General features: G+C 39.7%; 1 protein-coding gene across 50 annotated transcripts in view; it reads left to right on the top strand.

Moving 5' to 3' along the window:
• EPB41L2 (erythrocyte membrane protein band 4.1 like 2) overlaps positions 1 to 23,756 on the top strand; it is a 392,946-nt gene that overhangs the window by 123,586 nt on the left and 245,604 nt on the right. For all 50 annotated transcript variants that reach the window (XM_067010758.1, XM_067010757.1, XM_067010795.1 and 47 more), the window contains one exon: positions 15,071 to 15,175. In XM_067010758.1, the coding sequence (XP_066866859.1) occupies positions 15,071 to 15,175 (105 nt within the window). The remainder of the gene's footprint in view (positions 1 to 15,070; positions 15,176 to 23,756) is intronic.

Genomic DNA, 23,756 nt, shown 5'->3' with positions numbered 1-23,756 from the left:
GGAGCTTCGCTCAGCGTCTCAGATTCCAGGCTGCCTTTCTTCTGCTCGGTTTGCTATAAATTGCTTTCCTCCCCAACCCCTCCCAAAGAAAGTTCTCCAAAGCTAGCCTTCCAATCCTTGAATAATATTAAATCCACCTAAATTACCTTGTTTTGTCTCTCTCTGTTTTCTTGTTGAAAATTTCAACCCATTGATTTTATGCTCCTGTTCAGTGGTGTAAGTGAGGTTAGGGAGAGGCAGACAGGGGCAAAGTAGATTGTAAAGCTTGTTGGCATTTAATATAGCATGTAAGATTTCTTTTTGAAGTGTACTTGGCAAGTTGATTAACTGTTGTATGGTTTTAATTGTTTAATTAACTGGTCCTATGTTATCAGAATAGAGATGAACACAGTTTGTACTCTATAAAGATTCTAGTGTAAGATGGGCTATAAAGCAAAGGCATGCTTCAGGTAGCAAGAAGGAATAACAGCAACGGATGTCTTAGGGAGGAATGTGTAAAGACTGCAAAATCCCACTGTCGCCTTTTGCATAAAGGTGGTTCATGGTCAGCTCTTAAGAGAAAGGGGCAGATTGGCTTTTCTGCTGACGTCTTTCCTCTAGTTCCCAAGAAGTATTTGGAAATGCTCTAATTACTAAGGAAGAGTCTAAGTACAATGTAGAATTGTGAAAATAAAATGCAGGACTCTGGCTGTTCTTCTCCTAGAATCTAGTTGGCAGTGTGTATTTGGCTTAGTTCCTTGAATATCTGTGGGTTGGTAGTCCCTGAGCTAGAGCCAGGGGATTGCATAAGACTGAGAGCCAGAAGACCTGATTTCTAGACCCAACTCTGCCAACTTTTTGGCTGGCATTATAGCACCAGGCCGTTGCATCCAGCATATCTTTTGGCCTACGAGTGAGTGAAGTGATTCAATGAGGAGCTGCTGTAGGAGACATTGAAATGAGTCAGACATACTTTTGCTTAAAGAACCCAGTCTTCAAAAGTAATAATTATCAAAAGGAGTAGAACGACAGGCCCTTTGGTGGCGCTAATGGCGGACTCCGGGAGAGCTCACACCAAGGAGTACTTCCCAGAACTTCTGCTGCCAGCGTCCTTGTCCCTGTGGTGAGCCCCAGCTGCACCCCCCCCCTCCCCCCCCGCCTCTGCAGGAGCCCTTCAGCTCTAGCAGCTGTGTGTCTGGCAGGGTCTTGGTGCTCCGGCCATGTGTCAGGCCTGAGCCTCTGAGGTGGGAGAGCCGAGTTCAGGATATTGGTCCACCAGAGACCTCCCAGCCTCATGTAACATCAAATGGTGAGAGGTCTTACAGAGATCTCTGTCTCAACGCTAAGACCCAGCTCCACCCAAAGGCCAGCAAGCTCCAGTGCTGGATGCCCCATGCCAAACAACTAGCAAGACAGGAACACAACCCCACCCATTAGCAGAGAGGCTGCCTAAAATCATAATAAGTTCACAGACACCCCAAAACAGACCACCGGACGCGATCCTGCCCACCAGAAAAACAAGATTCAGCCCCACCCACCAGAACACAGCCACCAGTCCCCTCCACCAGGAAGCCTACACAAGACTCTGAACCAATCTCACCCATTGGGGACAGACATCAAAAACAACGGGAACTACAAATCTGCAGCCTGTGAATAGGAGACCCCAAACACAGTAAGTTAAAAAAAATGAGAAGACAGAGAAATATGCAGAAGATGAAGGAGCAAGGTAAAAACCCACCAGACCAAACATGAAGAGAAAATAGGCAGTCTACCTGAAAAGGAATTCAGAGGAATGATAGTAAAGATGATCCAAAATCTTGGAAATAGAATGGAGAAAATATAAGAAACGTTTAACAAGGACCGAGAAGAACTAAAGAGCAAACAAACAATGATGAACAACACAGTAACCAAAATTAAAAATTCTCTAGAAGGAATCAGTGGCAGAATAACTGAGGCAGAAGAATGGATAAGGGACCTGGAAGATAAAATAGTGGAAATAACTACCAAAATAGTGGAAATAACTGCCACAGAGCAGAACAATGAAAAAACAATGAAGAGAATTGAGGACAGTCTCAGAGACATCTGGGACAAAATTAAATGCACCAACATTCAAATTATAGGGGTCCCAGAATAAGAAGAGAAGAAGAAAAGGTCTGAGAAAATATTTGAAGATATTATCATTGAAAACGTCCCTAACATGGGAAAGGAAATAGTCAAGTCCAGGAAGCGCAGAGAGTCCCATACAGGATAAGTCCAAGGAGAAACACACCAAGACACATATTAATCAAACTATCAAAAATTGTAAAGTACAAAGAAAAAAAATTAAAAGCAGAAAGGGAAAAGCAACAAATAACATACAAGGGAATCCTCATAAGGTTAACAGCTGATCTTTCAGCAGAAACTCTTCAAGCCAGAAGGGAGTGACAGGACATATCTAAAGTGATGAAAGGGAAAAAACTACAACCAAGATTACTCTACCCAGCAATCATCTCATTCAGATTCGACAGAGAAATTAAAACCTTTACAGACAAGCAAAAGCTAAGAGACTTCAGCACCACCAAACCAGCTTTACAACAAATGCTAAAGGAACTTCTCTATGTAGGAAACACAAGAGAAGGAAAAGACCTACAAAAGAATTAAGAAAACGGTAATAGGAACATACGTATTGATAATTACCTTAAATGTAAATGGATTAAATGCTCCAACCAAAAGACACAGGCTCGCTGAATGGATTCAAAAACAAGACCGTATATACATGCTGTCTAGAAGAGACCCACTTCAGACCTAGGGACACATATAGACTGAAAGTGAGAGGATGGAAATAGATATTCCATGCGAATGGAAATCAAAAGAAAGCTGGACTAGCAATTCTCCTATCAGACAAAATAGACTTTAAAATAAAGACTATTACAAGAGACAAAGAAGGATACTATGTAATGATCAAGGGATCAATCCAAGAAGAAGATAAAACAATTGTAAATATTTATGCACCTAACATAGGAGCACCTAAATATATAAGGCAAATGCTAACAGCCATAAAAGGGGAAATCAACAGTAACACAACAACAGTAGGGGACCTTAAAACCGCACTTTCACCAATAGACAGATGATCCAAAATGAAAATAAATAAGGAAACCCAAACTTTAAAAGACACATTAGACAAGATGGATTTAATTGATATTTATAGGAAATTCCATCCAAAAACAACAGAATACACTTTCTTCTCAAGTGCTCATGCAGCATTCTCCAGGATAGATCATATCTTGGGTTACATATCAAGCCTTGGTAAATTTAAGAAAATTGAAATCGTATCAAGTATTTTTTCTGACCACAATGCTATGAGACTAGATATCAGTTACAGGAAAAAATCTGGAAGAAATACAAACACATGGAGCCTAAACAATACACTACTTAATAACCAAGAGATCACTGAAGAAATCAAAGAGGAAATCAAAAAATACCTAGAAACAAATGACAGTGAAAACACGATGACCCAAAACCTATGGGATGCAGCAAAAGCAGTTCTAAGAGAGAAGTTGATAGCAATACAGTCCTACCTCAAGAAAGAAAGCAAGTGTCAAATAAACAACCTAACTTTACACCTAAAGCAATTAGAGAAAGAAGAACAAAAAAACCCCAAAGTTAGCAGAAGGAAAGAAATCATAAAGATCAGATCAGAAATAAGTGTGACAGAAATGAAGGAAACAATAGCAAAGATCAATAAAACGAAAAGCTGGTTCTTTTTTGTTGGTTTGTTTTTTTTGCGTTACGTGGGCCTCTCACTGTTGTGGCCTCTCCTGTTGCGGAGCACATGCTCTGGACGCGCAGGCTCAGCGGCCATGGCTCACGGGCCCAGCCACTCAGCGGCATGTGGGATCTTCCCGGACTGGGGCACAAACCTGGGTGTCCTGCATTGGCAGGCGGACTCTCAACCATTGCGCCACCAGGGAAGCCCTAAAAGCTGGTTCTTTGAGAAGATAAACAAAATTGATAAACTGTTAGTCAGACTCAACAGGAGAAAAGGGAGAAGACTCAAATCAACAGAATTAGAAATGAAAAAGGAGAAGTAACAACTGACACTGCAGAAATACAAAGGATCATGAGAGATTACTACAAGCAGCTCTATGCCAATAAAATGGACAACCTGGAAGAAAGCGAGAAATTCTTAGGAAAGCACAACCTTCCGATAATGAACCAGGGAGAAATAGAAAATATAAACAGACCAATAACAAGCATTGAAATTGAAACTGTGATTAAAAATCTTACCACAGGGCTTCCCTGATGGTGCAGTGGTTAAGAATCCGGCTGCCAATGCAGGGGACATGGGTTCGAGCCCTGGTCCAGGAAGATCCCACATGGCGTGGAGCAGTGCAGCCCGTGTGCCACAGCTACTGAGCCTACGCTCTAGAGCCACAACTACTGAGCTCACATGCCACAAGCACTGAAGCCTGCAGGCCTAGAGCGCGTGCTCTGCAACAAGGGAAACCACTGCAATGAGAAGGCTGCGCAATGCAGTGAAGAGTAGCCCCCACTCGCCGCAGCTAGAGAAAACCCGCACACAGCAATAAAGACCCAATGCAGCCAAAAATAAATTAAAAAAAAAAAATCTTCCAACAAACAAAAGCTCAGAACCAGATGGCTTCACAGGTGAATTCTATCAAACATTTACAGAAGAGCTAACACATATCCTTCTCAAACTCTTCCAAAATATAGCAGAGGGAGGAACACTCCCAAACTCATTCTACAAGGCCACCATCACCCTGATACCAAAACCAGACAAAGATGTCACCAAAAAAACTACAGGCCAGTATCACTGATGAATAAAGATGCAAAAATCCTCAACAAAATACTAGCAAACAGAATCCAACAGCACATTAAAGGGATCATACACCATGATCAAGTGGGGTTTATCCCAGGAATTCAAGGATTCTTCAATATATGCAGATCAATCAATGTGATAAACCATATTAACAAATTGAAGGAGAAAAACCATATGATCATCCATCTCAGTAGATGCAGGAAAAGCTTTTGACAAAATTCAACACCCGTTTATGATAAAAACCCTCCAGAAAGTATGCATAGAGGGAACTTACGGTAGCATAATAACAGCCATATGTGACAAACTCACAGCCAACATCGCTGTCAATGATGAAAAACTGAAACTCTTTCTGCTAAGATCAGGAACAAGACAAGTTTGCCCACTCTCACCACTGTTACTCAACATAGTTTTGGGAGTTCTAGCCACAGCAATCAGAGACTAAAAAGAAATAAAAGGAATCAAAATCGGAAAAGAAGAAATACAACTGTCACTTTGCAGATGACATGATACTATACCTAGAGAATCCTAAGTATGTTACCAGAAAACTACTAGAGCTAATCAATGAATTTGGTAATGTAGCAGGATACAAAATTAATGCACAGAAATCTCTTGCATTCCTATACGCTAATGGTGAAAAATCTGAAAGAGAAATTAAGGAAACACTCCCATTTACCATTGCAACAAAAAGAATAATATACCTAGGAATAAACCTACCTGAGGAGACAAAAGACCTGTATGCAGAAGACTGTAAGACACTGATGAAAGAAATTAAAGATGATACAAACAGATGGAGAGATATACCATGTTCTTGGATTGGAAGAATCAACATTGTGAAAATGACTATACTACCCAAAGCAATCTACAGCTTCAGTGAAATCCCTGTGAAACTACCAATGGCGTTTTTCACAGAACCAGAACAAAAATTTCACAATTTGTATGGAAACACGAAAGACCCCGAATAGCCAAAGCAATCTTGAGAAAGAAAAATGGAGCTGGAGGAATCAGGTTCCCAGACTTCAGACTATACTACAAAGCTACAGTAATCAAGACAGTATGGTACTGGCACAAAAACAGAAATATACACAATGGAACAGGATAGAGCCCAGAGATAAATCCACACACATATGGTCACCTTATCTTTGATAAAGGAGGCAAGAATATACAAGGGAGAAAAGACAGCCACTTCAGTAAGTGGTGCTGGGAGAAGTGGACAGCTGCATGTAAAAGAATGAAATTAGAACACTCCATAACACCATACACAAAAAGAAACTCAAAATGGATTAAAGAGGGCTTCCCTGGTGGCGCAGTGGTTGAGAATCTGCCTGCCGATGCAGGGGACATGGGTTCGTGCCCCGGTCCGGGAAGATCCCACATGCCGCGGAGCGGCTGGGCCCGTGAGCCATGGCCACTGAGCCTGCGCGTCCAGAGCCTGTGCTTCGCAACGGGAGAGGCCACAACAGTGAGAGGCCCGCATATCACAAAAAAAAAAAAAAAAAAAAAAAATGGATTAAAGACCTAAATGTAATGCCAGACACTATCAAACTCTTAGAGGAAAACATAGGCAGAACACTCTATGACATAAGTTACAGCAAGATCATTTTTGACCCACCTCCTAGAGAAATGGAAATAAAGACAAAAAAAAAAACCCAAATGGGACCTAATGAAACTTAAAAGCTTTTGCACAGCAAAGGAAACCATAAACAAGTTGAAAAGACAACCCTGAGAATGGGAGAAAATATTTCCAAATGAAGCAACTGACAAAGGATTCATCTCCCAAATTTACAAGCATCTCATGCAGCTCAATATCAAAAAAAAAAAACAACCCAATCCAAAACTGGGCAGAAGACCTAAACAGACATTTCTCCAAAGAAGATATACAGATTGCTGACAAACACATGAAAGGATGCTCAACATCACTAATCATGAAAGAAATGCAAATCAAAACTGCAATGAGCTATCACCTCACACCTGTCAGAATGGTCATTGTTAAAAAAATCTACAAACAATAAATGCTGGGGAGTGTGTGGAGAAAATGGAACCCTCTTACACTGTTGGTGAGAATGTAAATTGATACAGCCACTATGGAGAACATTATGGAGGTTCCTTAAAAAACTAAAAATAGAACTACTATACGACCCAGCAGAGAGAAAACCATAATTCAAAAAAAGTCATGTACCCCCGCAATGTTCATTGCAGCACTATTTACAATAACCAGGACATGGAAGTAACCTAAGTGTCCATCGACGGATGAATGGATAAGGAACATGTGGCACATCCATACAATGGAATATTACTCAGCCATAAAAAAGAAATGAAATTGAGGTATTTGTAGTGAGGTGGATGGACGTAGAGACTGTCATACAGAGTGAAGTAGGTCAGAAAGAGCAAAACAAGTCCCGTATGCCAACAGATATATATGGAATCTAAAAAAAAATGGTTCTGAAGTACCTAGGGGCAGGACAGGAATAAAGATTTAGATGCAGAGAATGGACATGAGGTCATTGGAAGGGTGAAAGGTAAGCTGGGATGAAGTGAGAGAGAGTGGCTTGGACGTATATACACTACCAAATGTAAAATAGCTAGTGGGAAGCAGCCACATAGCACAGGGAGATCAGCTTGGTGCTTTGTGTCCGCCTAGAGGGGTGGGATAGGGAGGGTGGGAGCGAGACGCAAGAGGGAGGAGATACGGGGATATATGTATATGTATAGCTGATTGACTTTGTTATACAGTAGAAACTAAGACACCATTATAAAACAATTATACTCCGAATTAAGAGGTTAAAAAAAGAAAAAAGGAGTAGAATTTAAGACTAAGCTGCATAGATGTGAAATAAAGTGCCTGAAGGAGAAAAGTGAAACAGGAGCTTGGAGTAGGCTTCACAGAGAAGGAGAATTTGGAGATTTGTCTAGAGGTCAGGTTTCAACAGTTGGAAATAAAGGTAGGAAAGAAATTTAGAGTATACCTTGGCAAGTCAGTCGACCTTTTTATCTGGGACAGGTAGCTATGACAACTAATGAACCAGCTACGTATACTGGTATCTTAGGTGCACATTGTAAAGCAAAATATCTGTATTCTGCTTGGTTGACAAATGTGTGTTTGTAGTCCTTCCATATACTAGAATTCAAGTTGTTTATAAAAAATCAAAACAACGATAATAGGAGAAAATTGCCTTCAAAGTACTAATGTTTATGTATACTGCAGATGAGAATTCAGTTCTTTGAAACAGTGGTCCACAACCTTTTTGGCAGCAGGGCACAGTTTTGTGGAAGACAATTTTTCTACGAACGGGGTCAGGGACAGGGGGCGGATGGTTCAGGTGGTAACGCAAGCAATGGGCAGTGGCAGGTGAAACTTCGTTCCCTTGCCCGCTGCTTACCTCCTGCTGTGCAGCCCGGAGTTGGGGATGCCTGCTTTAAAAGAAATTCAGGGAATCGGACTGGAAAGTTAGAGCAGTTAAGCTCTCTCTAACCTCAGTTTTCTTATTGTGAAATGAGATTGGATGAACTAACTGTGAAAGCTCTTTATAATGATATTTAAAATCAATTATTATTTTAGAACAGCTCAGAAAAGTCCTGTGCTTTCAGCTGCCTTTTAATGCATTCACGTAATGTGCCAAACATTTTATTAAGTACTTTAAATATACTTCATTTAATTCTCTGATCACCATCATAAGGTGAATATTTTTGTTTTAAAGAGAGGAAACTGAGACAAAATGAAGTTAAATAACTTGCCTGAGGTTACACAGCTGTTAAGAGGTGGGGCTGGCGTTCAAATCTGTGTTACTACCATTCTGCTCTGGTACCTTTCTAGGAAACTGTTGAGACTTGAAGATTCTCATGAAAGGTGGTACATACCAGAATCTCGGAGAGGGGAAGGAACAATTTCACCACGCATGCCCTGACACATTTTTTTTTTTTGCCACACTGCACAGCATGTGGGATCTTAGTTCCCTGACCAGGGATCAAGCCCGTGCCCCCTGCAGTGGAAGTGTGGAGTCCTAACCACTGCCACCAGGGGGGATTTCCCCCCCCTCTCCAACACACACATATTTTTATGTAGATGCATTATGAGTTGTGTCTTGGTTCCTCTTCCCCAAATGATGAGAATTTTTATTTATGGAGTGAGTTGTGAACAGCGTGAAGGCAGAAAAGAAGTTGTGAGCCACTGGGTCTTATTGCTGTCAGAACACAGTCAGGCAAGTGTGATTACAGATTAATGCTTATAAAATGTATTAATTTGGTCCACTTAATGTATATCATTTAATATGCCTCCTGAGTATTTGATGTGTTTTCTTTATGAGATAAGAAATGTACTATTTTGTTTGCCTTTCTGAATTACCTTACAAGGCACATCAGTTTTAGGTTTTTAAAGAGTAACTTCTCTGGATTTTCTGTTACAATTTTCTTTCTCTACTCCTTGTTATTCCCTATCTCATGTTTCTTTCCTTCTTGTCTTGATGGCTTTATAATGTCTATTATTTTAAAATAATGCATGCCAAAATCTTCTGAATGTTAATGTGTGTAAATAGTTAATGGAATAAAGTGATTATAGGTTAATGGGTTTTATTTTATCTGGCTAGAAATCCATTGGGTTTTCTTAATTTGAGACTTTTAGCATTTATCAGGCATTACTCTTTTAACATTGCCTCTCCCTTATTCTGTTGTCTTCATGTAGAATTCTGGGGAGATATATATAGACCCCTTCTTCTACCTCACATGTCTGTGAATTTCTTTCATAGTGTTGATCTGTCTGTGCTGTATTCTGGATAATTTTTTCAGATCTATCTTCCAGTTCAGCGGTTTTCTCTTTAACTGTATCAAGCCCTGTCCATTTGGATTATAATTTAATAATTTAATTAGTATAACTTTATTTCCAGGTGTTCTAATTGGTTCTTTTCAGGATCTGCTTTTTTTCTTTTTTTTTTTTTTGGCAGTATGCGGGCCTCTCACTGCTGTGGCCTCTCCCGTTGCGGAGCACAGGCTCCGGACGTGCAGGCTCAGCGGCCATGGCTCACGGGCCTAGCCACTCCATGGCATGTGGGATCTTCCTGTACTGGGGCACAAACCCGTGTCCCCTGCATCGGCAGGCGGACTCTCAACCACTGCGCCACCAGGGAAGCCCAAGATCTGCTTTTTGATAGTTGCTCTTTCCTTGATATTTTAAAATATTTGTTTATTTCTTTCAGCATATAGAAACATACTAATTTTGTGTTCTGTAGTTGATAATTCCATTGTCTGCAGTCTCTGAATATCTGATTCTGATATCATGTCTAATGTTCAATAATAGTAACTGGTTTTCTTATGTGTTTTTGATTTTTTTGATTATACTTGTTGGGATTTTATCTATGGGAATCATTTGCTTTAGCCAGACATTTGGGTATTCCAATCCTGAACCAGTTTAAACTGAATTCTCTCTTGTGTCATTTTGTATCTTTTTCTTTTTCTTGTGTCATTTTGGAATAAAAAAGATAATGTTATTAACAGTCTCCAAATCTGCTTGAGGGCCATGTCATGGTAATTTTTCTCTGTCTCGTTTCTTGAGGTAGTGTCTGTATATCAGTAATTCTGCTGTGGAATAAGTTAGTAAGTGTTGTATTAAAGAAAGATAGTAGTTTATTTAGCCAAATAATTTTGGTAAACATCAGGTTGAATAATGATAAACAAGTTTTTATTTTTTTTCCACCATAGAGCTTCTCAGGGTATCTTATATGCAAATAGGAGTTTTGATGCTCAGTAGTTGTGTACATTAGGCAGAATTTTCCTTGTCCCACTCTACTCCATTTTTTTGGGATTTGGGTGTATATGTGAAGCATCTCATATATATATTGGGACCAATGGGAACAATAGAGCATACTTTGGCAAATATAAGTCTGCCCCCTGATACCCTTGGCTTCTGCATACTGCCTTCTCACTGGCTCTGCCTCTGTGTTTACACACTCTGTGGCTCTGTGTGTGTGTGTGTGTGTGTGTGTGTGTGTGTATATCTATCTTGTATTTAAACTCCCTGAAGGAAGAAGTGGTTGTATCTGGTAATTTTTATCCCCAGAGTAAGACATTGTCGTTGGGTAGAGCTCTTATATCTCATAGGCCACTGGTCAGTGTTCTTCGGACAAGTTGGACCAGGTACCTAGTTCAGTCTAGAGGGGTAGATTCATAGGACTTTTTTTTTGGGGGGGGGGGCGTAGGTTTCCTTTTTATTTTCTGTGTCTACCATTCTAATGTAAATTTCTTGAGACCATATATGTCTTATTTATGGTTCTTTCCTCAGTGTCTTAACATAGGAACTGATATATATTAGATACAGAATTAGTATATGTGGAGCTTTTTAGCCAGGCAAGCCCTTGCGGTCATCTGAGAGTTCATCGTTCTGTAACCTCCAGTATCTTTTGAATAGAAACTGATTCTGTCAGACTTTATAAACATCCAAAGTGAAAAGTAAGTTCCTTTGAATATGCTGTTACTTTATCTTAAAATATCATTTCCTTGTTTAAGATTCATTTCAGATGCCACAGTCTTGGTGAAGCTATGATATTTCTTTTTTGAGGGGATGATTTAACTTTTTATTTAAAAATAAATTTAGGCTTATAGAAAAGTTGCATACACCCAAAGCTATGATATTTCTCAGATGCTGTTACTATTCCATTCTTGGTGTTCCTTGATGCACTTTGTACGTGCATCTTTCAGTACACGCCTCATAGTATTGTTGCTTTTCTGTCTTCCCAGCCAGTCTTTGAGTTCATTGAGGGTGGAGATGCTGAATGGAAGCTTAAGTAATAGGTGCGTGTAGTTAAGATCTTATCAAGCATTTAAAATATCTATTTCCTGGAGAAGGGGAGGAGAGAATCCTAGGCAGTGTGAGCATCTAGAAGATATTTTGGTGTTGTTAGATGTGGGCTGATGAAAGACAGTTGGGAGGAGAATTCAGCTGTGATTGAGTGAGGCACTTGGTGTGGCACTTTGACATACACTCTCTTACTGGGTTAATTTGACCCTCACAGTGAGCTGTGAGAGAGCTGCGATCTCATCTTACAGTTAAGGAGACTAAGTGGTTCGCCCATGGTCACACTCGTCCAGTAATAGTAAACAGCTTACACAACATCGAATGAGGGAGGGATTGAGTCTGACCTCAGCCCCATGCAGACGCGTCCTCCCTCTGCTGCCTAGTGGTACCAACACCAGATTGCGGTGGTGAGCTTCGCGGATGTTTTAATCTTTTAGGGGGAATGCTGTCCATGAGAGCATGTTTCTATTTTTGAAATGGAAACCAGTGAGAAAGTATGGTTTATTAATAAAAATTGACTGTAAGCCATTGTTAGAATGTGTTTTTCTCTTTGAACTGAGGTATGTATGTATAGACATCAGTTGTTTTAACTATCCTTTTTACCCTAATTTCAAATAGCATTACAACCAAATAAAATAGCATGAATCTCCTTCGACGCTGTCACGTTTCTCCATGATTTCTACGGCTAATCAATTTCAGTAGTTTGCTTATTTGAAAGTAGTTATCATTTAGTCAGAAGTTTCCTAGAAATCAGAAGTTTGTTTGGAAACTATATCTGATTAAAGGCCAACTTCTTATATAAGCTTCCATTGAGTTCTTAGTGTCTTTCTAAATAAGAAGAGAATCTCTGCTTTATAGTAGATAGAATATCTTCTGTGACTCATTTATACCTCATTATAAATGCATAGTGTGTGATGAACAAGTAGATAGATGTGGCAAGAGCTGTAATAGTTTTCTCCCTTTGTTATCTTAGATAAGGACACTTCCTAATTACAAAGTAGGCACTGAAATTATAACTATGGTCAGTCACTGTGAGCCTGAGTGGGTAAATGTCATCTCATTTAAAATAAGTAAGTATGTCACACAGAGTACACTGTAATATTGTATTTTTGGTTGATTCAACAAGCACCTATTATGCTGGGTAATCTACTCACTGGAGATTGAGGAGTGAACAATGTTGTTGAAATTAATGTCAGAGAAAGCGAAGTCTATCTTAGATTATCGATTACCTTTGAAATATTCTTTGCTGTTGTTTGCAACCAAATCTTCTCACATCTACTCCAGGCTCCTAAGAAGAAGAGATAATGGATTTTACTGCACATTTAAGAAAGTAACAACTGTGATATGAGTCACCTTCTCATAAAGTTAATTTAAAATACGTCCAAACTCTTTTTTTTGTTTGTTTTTTGCGGTACGCGGGCCTCTCACTGTTGTGTGCACATTTAAGAAAGTAACAACTGTGATATGAGTCACCTTCTCATAAAGTTAATTTAAAATACGTCCAAACTCTTTTTTTTGTTTGTTTTTTGCGGTACGCGGGCCTCTCACTGTTGTGGCCTCTCCCGTCGCGGAGCACAGGCTCCGGACACGCAGGCTCAGTGGCCATGGCTCACGGGCCCAGCCGCCATCCCAGACTAGGGCACGAACCAGTATCCCCTGCATCGGCAGGCGGACTCTCAACCACTGTGCCACCAGGGAAGCCCCAAACTCATTCTTAATTATTTAGATTAATCATTGCATGCAGACCAGATAGTGAAATTCAGAACCTTTCATTTTAAAAGTTCAACACAGAATTTCATGTAAGTGAAGTTAGTCATTTTTCATGATATAAAGCTCTCCAGCTTATAATACTAAGAGCCATTATTGGTTAAACCCTTACTATGTGCCACAAACTGTTCTAAGCTCTCATTATGTATTATAACTCATTGAGTACTTACCACAACCTGTGTGGTATATTCTGTTATCCCCATTTCACAGATGTACAAATTAAGGCAAATAGAAGTTAAGTGTCTTGTCCCTGGTCACATAGATTATAAATAATGGAAAGGTATTTAAAACTTTGGTATTTGGAATCTGGAGCCCAGTACTCTTATTTACTACACTATTATTTGCATGTACTTAAATATGTGGACACATAAACACATATCTGTTTTAAATGTACTTAGTCATTTTTGGAATCTGTAGTGATGTGGATAGCACATTTCTTGAAATGTTGAAATAATGTAATCTGTGTGGCATTCTCCCTTTGCCCTCTACTATTTAATGTAATTCTACCTTTTAATAAAAAAAAGTTACTATAAAATGTTTGATAATAAAAGTTGCAGATTCTCCTTCGCAGGTCCTTCAGGCATGGATTTCTTACCTCTGATTTAACAAGAGGAGGAAGAAAAGGTTAGAGGAGAGAAACACTCTTGAATTGAGTTTCTGTGAAGACTTTATCTTTTGAAACCCCTTATCAGAGTTGTCCTGATTTGAAATTGAAATATCTTTTATTTCTTGTTCCATTTGTAAAGATGTTTGTGTGGGAAACATTCATTTTCACACACTGGATGAACTAACTAATAGACATTTTGATAGTGTGAAGGCATTCATCTTGAAGATGAACAAGTCTGCTGGCTTGTTCCTTTCTCACTCTCAGTCCAGGGGTTGCTTATATCCACGCAGGGCAGGGAGGCGTGTGTCTAACCTGACTTTGCAGTTGGGGGTTCCCAGGGCCGTGCATCTTAGTTGGAGTCACCACTTTATGTTTTGCCATTGATTAAATAATGAGCTCTTCTTCTATGGCTTTTTCTTCTATGGCTGTCACAGGCTTTTGTATCTGTTGATGGCAGCTTCTTCAGTTAAAAAAAAATAAAACACAACAAAGCAAGGCAAAAAATAGGTTAAATCCTTATAGAGACAGCTGATCTACTGTCTCAGTTCCTTTCCTATATATTTTTAAGATTTGTTCTAAAGAGTGAATCATTCTTGAGAAAGAGTGTAGCTTGTATTGAAAAACATAATTTCTACTCCACAGATATCTTGGAACAAAAATCAAACCTAAGTGCTGATGGGATGAATCGTGCTAGGATACACTGAGGAATGGAGCTAAATGATTTTCCTGGGGAGAGTATACCTCGTAGACGTGACATGAGCCATCTTGAGGAACTGAGGGAGGCAGCTTGGACATGCTTTTGAACTATTTGAAAAACGAATAAGTGAACTCTCAGCATTTTACTTTTTTTAGTTTTTGAAATATTGACATGGAGTAACAGTAAAGCATAGAGGCTGATCGTGCTTCTGTTTTAGAATTTACGCTTTATGTGTGTGTTGGGGGAGTCTAAAGTGAAAAAGTTATGAATCACTTTTTGGTATTGTTATAAAAGGATTGGAATATAAATATTTCATATTAATTTATGCTAAATAATGTTCTCTGTTATGATGCCCTTGGTTTACAGTACTCATGGACTCATTAGTGCTTGAAAAGTAAAGATATTATTCTTTTTCCTCAGAAACGTGCTAAGGGACAAGTGTTATTTGACAGAGTGTGTGAACATCTCAATCTCTTGGAGAAAGACTACTTTGGACTTGTGTTTCAGGAGAACCCTGAGCAGAAAGTAAGTGAAGTGATTTCAAGTTTGTTTATATCATCTTAGAAAAATACTGTTGGTAACCTGTGTAAAATTTAGCTTTCAAATAACTTATTTTATGTTTTTACCATGACATATTTTATGTTCATTGGAGAAATTTGGAAAGATTGAAAACGTGTTTTCACGTATAACTTTTTGCTATCGTGTGTTTGTATGCTTTTCTACTTATACCGTAAGCAGACAGAATGGAATATCTTATACTACATTAATTGTTAGAGACTGAAAGAACTGGTTTTAAAGTTTTTATGTTGAATTTTTAGCTCTTGAATTCCCCTGTATTCTAGGAATTAAGCTTGTCTGAAAAGCAGGGAAGGAGGCATATTGGAAGAAATGTCAAGGGAACCCATTTGTACGTGTCTGGAGAGAGTGTTTGCCTTGCGGAACAGATGAGTGGTTGTGTGGGGTGAAGGTGTTCCTTGCCCTGTGTTGTGGGTTATCGGGGGCAAAAAGAAAGGCAGGGCCCCCGCCTGACTCAGGTGGTAGATTTGACCAGCCAGGACCCTGTGGAGATCTTCCTGGCACCAGGAGTGTGTTGAGATTGTTTCTGCTCCAGGAATTTCCCAAGTTACTACTAATACTAAGCAGGATCATCGGAGTGCTCTGCTGCTTGATGCTAATTCCAGGGACCTTCAGGGCTTCTCTGTTTAATAAACATATTAAAAAGAGAGAAATATTTACCAGTTCTGGCAATTAACCAGACTTAACCTCTAGCCTTGTGTCTTAGTCTGTTTGGGCTTTTGTAATAAAGCACCATAGGCTGAGTGGCTTATAAACACCAGACATGTGTTTCTTATAGTTGGGGAGCCTAAGAAGGTCAAAATCAAGGTGCCAGCCGATTCAGTGTCTGGTGAGGGCCCCCTTCCTGGCTCGTGGACGGGGCCTTCTCATGGTGTCCTCACATGGTGGAAGGAGGGTTACATCCTAAAGTGAAGCCCTTTAAAGTCCGTTAGATGGTGGCTGTGGGCAGACTCACTGTGATCGTTCTGTCTGAGGATGCACAGGGCACTTGGTCACAGTGCACTTTCCAGCGCCTAACATTCACATCACAGTCAGTTGGTAGATGGATATAGGCCGTACATTTTATTTGCCCGCATGCCATCATTATTTGTATTTATACATCCTGGTGATGAAATATAGGGTACTAAGAGTGATAATTATATATAAATTAAATTTTCTCAACTTACTTAGTTTGAAATCTTTGATACCTAATTTGTGGTTTAATTCTACATTTAAACTAAAGACAAATTGCATGCCTGCCTGCTGAGTAGTGTGTGAGCATTCTCATTAGAACTCTGTTTAGAGTACTTTTCTTAGAAGCAATAACATATTAGACATTCGACTAAATAAACTAGGTGCTCTTTTTAGACTTTAAATTATAAGGTAGTCTTGATAATGTTTCCAACCATGTGCCCTTCTCTTGGCCCTCAGAGCTGCAAAAGAGAAAGTGATGGAAATTTGGCTGTCATTACCCTCTTTTTCTGAGATTACATTTTGGTACATTCACAGGAGCATTTAATCTTTTTAAAAAAGGAAGACCATCTAATATGTTGTAGAATATGTAGAATAACATGTTCTATTAGTAGAAATAGGATATGCTATATTAAGACATACGATATTTCTGGAACAGTAGATTTGCGTGAGAAAGAGTGGTACTTCGACAGAAGGATTCACAATTTTTTATTTTGCTGACTCTTATGTGTCTAATCTGTATCTTTCACCTGAATCTCAGACTCATATACTTCACTGCCTACTGGACACTACAGTCAGTTGTCTTATAGCAAACATGTCATCTTCCTCTTAAACTTCACACTGAAGAGTGGGGGAGAGGTTCCTTCTACTTTTTATACCTCTTTTCATTGCTTATCAGTCAACAAGTTCTGTCTTTTCTACCTGCTAACATCCCTCTTCTGGTTCTCTCTGTCCACAGTTCTTGCTTTGGTTTAGGCTCCTGTCATCTCTTGCTTTGACTATTTTATTAGCCTCCTAACTGGTCTAACCATCCAGTCTCAGGGCTCTGTGATCATTCGTCACCTTGCTGCTAGATCGAACTCTCGAGAAAGCATATCCCATCTTGGCACTCATTGGCTTCAAACCATTTAATGGATACAATCTAATCCTCTTAGTGTGAATTACAATCTTGGTCATGTGACTTGCGTCTACTTCTTTACATCCATTTCTCAGTAACCTCTCACATACAGTCCATATTGAACTCACTCCAAATTTCTCTCCTAAGGGGAGCTTTGCCACTCTGTACCATATCTGCTTGAACATACTATCCCTTACATTTGGAATATCCTTCTCATTTTTTTGGTATCTGAATGTCTACTCTTCCTTAAGATCCAACTTAGGTATCCTACTCTATGAGATTTTCCTTGACTATTTTCCATCACCATCCCTCCTGCCCCCAACTCAAGGATTGAGTTGACAGTTCAGTCATGTAGACATTTAGCACAAACCTTCTTTGTTTATCAGTCTTTCTCCCCATTGCTCTAGGAACTTCTTGAGGGTAGAGGCCTTACCTTTTATCTGTGTAACATCTGTATATCTAGACATTATCAAATATTTTAAAAATACTACCTGTGTGCCATCTCACACCCATTAAGATGGCCACTATAAAAAAACAAAACAAAAAACCCAGAAAATAACAAATGTTGCCGAGGATGTGAAAAAATTGGAATCCCTGTGCACTGGCGATGGGAAGGTAGTATGGTGCAGCTATTAGGAAAACAGTATAGAGGTTACTCAAAAAATTATAAATAGAATTACCAAGTGATCTAGCAATCTTACTTCTGGGTATATATCCAAAAGAATTGAAAGCAGGATTTTGAAGGGACATTTGCACACCTGTGTTCATTGCAGCATTACTCACAATAGCCAAGAGATGGAAGCAACCCAAATGTTTCTTGATGGATGAATTGGATAAACAAAATGTGGCATATACAAGGTGTGGTGAATGGAATGTTACTGAGCCTTAAAAAAGGAAATCTTGGGCTTCCCTGGTGGCGCAGTGGTTGAGAGTCCACCTGCTGATGCAGGAGACACGGGTTTGTGCCCCGGTCCGGGAAGATCCCACATGCCGCCGAGCGGCTAGGCCCGTGAGCCATGGCTGCTGAGCCTGTGCATCTGGAGCCTGTGCTCCGCAACGGGAGAGGCCACAACAGTGAGAGGCCCGCGTACCGCCAAAAAAAAAAGGAAATCTTGTTCATCCTATAACATGGATGAAACTAGAGGATATTATATTGAGTGAAGCTAGTCACAAAAAGACAAGTACTGTATGAGTCCCTTATATGAGGTATCCCTAGTCAAACCCATGGAAACAAAGTAAAATGGTGGTTGCCTGGGAGTAGGGGAGGAGAAAATGGGAAATTGTTCAATAGGTATAGAGTTTATTTTGCAAGATGAAGAAGTTCTAGAATCTGTTGCACAACAATGTGATATAGTTAGTGCTACTGAACTGTACACTAACAATTGGTTAAGAGGGTAAATTTTTATGTTACATGTTTTTTACCACAATTAAAAAAAATACTACCTGTGTGCAAACCAGTGTACTTCTGCAACTCTAGCAGTAGATAATTAAGACACAGACCCTGCCTTCATGGACGTCCCCACTTAGTCCTAGTTGAGAAGACAGAGTGAAAAAACGTGAATTATAGTTACTAAATTTTGATTACTGTTCTACAGGAAAGATTCAGGTTATTAACGGGGAAGACTTCTTAGGAGAGAATGATGCTTAAGGAGAGATCTGAAGTGTGAGTGGGCTTTGGGCGAAGGGACATGGGAAGCACACACACAGGGCCCTGGGCAGGAATAGCTGACCGCTTGCTAAATGGAAAGACATCTGTTGTGGTTAATGGGGGGAGACTGGGTGTTGATAAGGGGTCAGATTATGCAGGGCTATCTAGGCTATATGACTATATTTCAAGGCTTGGCAGATCTCCTTTATCCTAAGAAAAATTATTAGTCATTGATAGGCTGACACAGTGATGTAAGACAATCAGACTTGCCTTTAAGAAGGTCTGAGAGAGGGAATATGAGAAGGACTGCTCACCCAAAGCACAAAAGTAGCCTCAGCTGAGGTTGTGGTAGTGAAAGTAGAGAGCCAATGATTTAGGAGAGATGTGGATTGCTCTTGACAGTCCGGCTGAGATTGGAGATCATAAAACTGTGATGGCAGCAGAATACATTGGTGTGTGCTTCTCTAATTGCTCTCTGCACTCTGGGTATAATAGTGGAGAAATGGGTTATTAAAGGGGAGTTGGCTAGGTTCACGGTGGTTATGGTAAGAGGGCAAAAGATTGAGAAAACTGGAGATCCTGATGCACAGGTTATCAAGCTGATTATTCATAGGATCACAGGAATATAACTGAAGCTGAAATGGGATGATAGGCTGGGAGAAAATGGCTGGGAGCAAGGGATGAAAGTCCAAAGAAGTCGACGGGCAGGTAGAGTGAGAATAACTGGCCAGAAGACTTAGGAGAGGAAATGATTGCATCTGAGAATGGAACAATGACATCTAATGAGGTGGAGAACTCTGTGTGGTGACACAACTGAGTGTTCAGCTATGAAAAGGGACGGCTGAGGTCAAGGAGAGGCTAAGGTCACTAGGGCAGAGACTCTTAGGATAAGGTTAAGTTTGGAGGGGTTCTCCATAAGGTTCTCATTGATAAAGAAGCTAATACTAAACAGGGAACTCATAATTCCTTATTTTACTCTGTAGCTTCTCTTACAAAATTCGAGATGAAAATGCTCACAGAATTGGGCATACACGTTGTTATCTAGGCTTTAACGATAGAACAGTGGGAGAATAAACAGCGGGGTGTCCTTTCTGAAATAGTCACTTTTCAGGAAATCAGTGCTCACATGTGATTGGCAGTATATTTAATCATTCATATATAATCTGATTTGCCTTTGTAACTTTTGTGTTGTATATATTTTGTTTCATTCCTTCTTGCTTATGTAGACAAAATCCAGTCCTCAAGACGTCTGGGCTAAAGAACTCTTATTTTTCAAATATAGATTTGTATCGTGTCCTTTTTTTTTTTCCATGGAAAATTATTACTATTGCACCAACTCAGCTCATGCAGTTTCAACAATAGGATACTATAGGAGATAGGAATTTAAACTGCTTTTTAGAATGCTGAATATTACTGTATTTATGGATGTTTTCAGTCACTGATCATTTCATCGTATTATAATGTAAAGCCATGGTTATTTGTATGAAAATTTTCCATGGAAAAGAATATCTCATCTTAGTGCTGTGTGTCTCGTGGTTGGAAGCCTTCCACTTTACTCTTGAGTACGAAAATCCATCATTATTAGTGTTAGAACTTTTTAATGTCTGTAGAGAACTCATGTAAACTTTACTATGGAAAATTTCGTTAGAAATATGTGAAATCAAGCAACCTGTTGTTCTTTTATACACAGAATACCCAGTCCATATAGTTCTTATATTCATGTCTAAACGGAACCATCATTAAGGATTTTGGACTATCTTTAAAGGGAAAATATTGTCTTGAATTTTTGATGTTAACAGAGTTTGGCATCTAGCCCAGGGATTTTAATGTCATTTTGCTTCAAGTCATATTGAAAGGGGAGCTTGTTTGAAGTATAGTTGATATCCACAGCTAACTTTATGAAAATTGATTAACGCATTTCTCTGATGGCCAGACCATTTCCTCCCCCAGAAAATAGAAGTAAAAACTCTCATATTAAACTGTTTGTCACATATAAACTATTCTTTAATAAAATTCTATATTCAATCCAGTTCCACCTTATAATACCACAGACAGGTGTTGGAATCATGTTCCCCCAGATGCGTAGTGAATGTTTCACTGTAACAGAGGGCCTGTAAGGTTTCTGCTAACACCAACGTGATGGCAGTGTTCTTAGACTTAATATAGACAGAGGTATAATAAAGGGGATCTGCTTCAGTGCTATAAATTCTTAAAGGAAAATGCAGATTTTAGGCAAAATTATTCTTCTTTTAACATTTGGTAATAGGGTATGTGTTGGATTCAGTTTAATTTCTCTCACCTGGCAAAATTGACAAGCACCAATTTTGAAGGCATGGCTAGGCATCTTAAAAACCTCTAACTCTGGGGTCTTGCATCTACCCTGAAGGAGAATGAGGTGAGATAGATATTTTGGGGAGGGAGGGAATTAGAAGATAGATTTTGTGACTGTATCTTGAGTTGTTTTCTAAATCTGGTGTGGTCAGTGGCCCAAGACAGGCAGCTGGCTGCATGTGGAGACTGCTGGTGAGATGCTGCTGGTTGATGGGCCTGAGTGCTCATGTTTGCCAGGTGAAAGTGGTTAGCACTTCAGCGGAATAAAAAGACTGTGGGTTGGGCTTCCCTGGTGGCGCAGTGGTTGGGAGTCCGCCTGCCGATGCAGGGGATGCGGGTTCGTGCCCCGGTCCGGGAAGATCCCACGTGCCGCGGAGCGGCTGGGCCCGTGAGCCGTGGCCGCTGGGCCTGCGCGTCCGGAGCCTGTGCCCCGCAACGGGAGAGGCCACAGCAGTGAGAGGCCCGCGTACCAAAAGAAAAAAAAAAAAAGAAAAAAAAAAAAAAAAAAAAAAGACTGTGGGTCTTGACATTGTTTGATACAGCTGTTTGGTGTGATGGGGAGGAAGCAGTCACCTGCCAGGGCTTTCTGAGGGAGGCCATCAACAATTAGAATATTTAACCAGTGAAGACTGGAGGTCTTCCTGACAAGCCAGTTAAAGGACTTGAAAAAGGTCTCTCTACATTTGACTTCCATTAAAGACAGGAATTTCTACACACGAAGAAATCCCTGGTTCTGCGACTCAAATGGTGGTGCAGATCGTAGCAGCATCGTCACCACTCAGAAGCTTGTTAGCAGTGAGGACGTCCAGGTCCTCACCCTGGACTTACTGACTTGGAATCTGCATTTTAACTAGATCTTCAGGTAATTCACATATACCTTTAGGCTTGAGAAGCACTGATCGAGGGGATAAATGCTCTTTTGAGGTGGCAGAGAGAATTACAGGAGTTCAGGATGTCAAGAAAGCCAAGAAAGTGTAGGGGCCCTAATATAACCCCAAGCGGCTCGGGGTGGCAGGAGTGTTCTGGTACTCGTAGCCTCTTACGTGGGAGTGAGGCTCTTTGCAGTCAGCCTGGACATTTGGACCATATAGTCTCTGAGGTTTTTTCTAACACCAGCATCCTATGAATATAAATATGGTGGTTCATAATCAAGCTTTTATATTTTTCTAGATGTTTCTGTTGTTGGAAGATAATTGAGAATCACCTTTATTTAACACTTTTTTCTGTGAACCAGTATTGAAAATATTATAGGGAAATGCCAGAAGACTTTGTGTTAACCAAGACTGTTCCGCTCTCAGATTTGCAGTGGGAAGGGGGGAAGGTTTAAGGAGCTTCTCTAATTAACTGACAGAAAGACTTAAGTGTGAAAAAAAAAAAATGTGTATAGCTATTTGCTGCTTAGTTAAAATTTTTTTCTCTAACCTTCCAAGGCAGGTTTTTGGTTTTAACTTTTCTTTGTGCCTAGGTTCCTTTGACAGTCTGGTGAGTTCTGTGGGCTGCTTCTCAGAACAGTGTTTGAAATGTATGGTTATAAAAAACAGGCCTATAAAGGAAGCTAATAAATAACATTCTCATCATATTAATTTTAAAAATTGGGATAAATTCATCATCAGTATCTAATCTCTACTGTGATTTCAAAATATTGATTAGTGTAAATGATGTTTTAAGATCTGCAACTACTCTAATGTGCTGTGGAAATAGTTTTGATTCCCATGAGTTACAAAGCTAAAGGCACTGCTGCTATTAGCCAGGGTTTTTTTTTTGTGTTTTCCCCCCCTATACTCATAATTAATAGTAATGCTACATTTCAGCTCAAGGTTAATGAAGATAAAGATGTGACATGTTTTTCCCCCCAACTGATTCACAGACTCTTGATTTCATGTTCTAAGGTGATTTAATAACACTGACATTCTAGGACCACATTTTAATTTTAATTTACTTTTGTTGGAAGCCTGTGATAGGATTCTCTAAGGAGAACGGGTCTGATTTTTAATCTCATCTGGCCCATGACTACAGTGAGTGTATTTTTTGAATCCAGAGTCTGATTTATTAACTTCTTGTGGGTAGAAGTAGTCACATAAATATTAACTTCCTTAATATATGTAATATATCTCCTTTGGCAATAAAAAATGATGTGAAGAAGGGATATACACTGAAAGGTGATAGAACAATTTAATTTTATCATTGCCAAAAAACATCTACTATCAAAGGCACTAGGTAAAGTCCATTGCATGTGTACTTACTCTTCAGGAAGCATTTGAAGGAATGTTTGAAGAGAACAGCCCCATGGGGTAGATGATGTGATCTTCATCTTGAAGTTGAGGAAACTGAGGCTTAAGGAAGACAAGGAATGAGCCCAAGGTCACAGAGTTGGTGGAAAGCCAGAATTTGACTCCATGTAGTTCTGATTCCAAAGTATATGTATGTGGCAGCCAAATCTTTAAAAAATGGGAACGGTGCACTATAATCTGTCATGGTGTGTG

Source organism: Kogia breviceps, chromosome 13, assembly GCF_026419965.1.
Source record: "Kogia breviceps isolate mKogBre1 chromosome 13, mKogBre1 haplotype 1, whole genome shotgun sequence".
NCBI lineage: Eukaryota > Metazoa > Chordata > Mammalia > Artiodactyla > Physeteridae > Kogia > Kogia breviceps.
The sequence above is the reverse complement of the archived record's forward strand: the minus strand, read 5'-3'. Positions and strand labels throughout refer to the sequence as shown.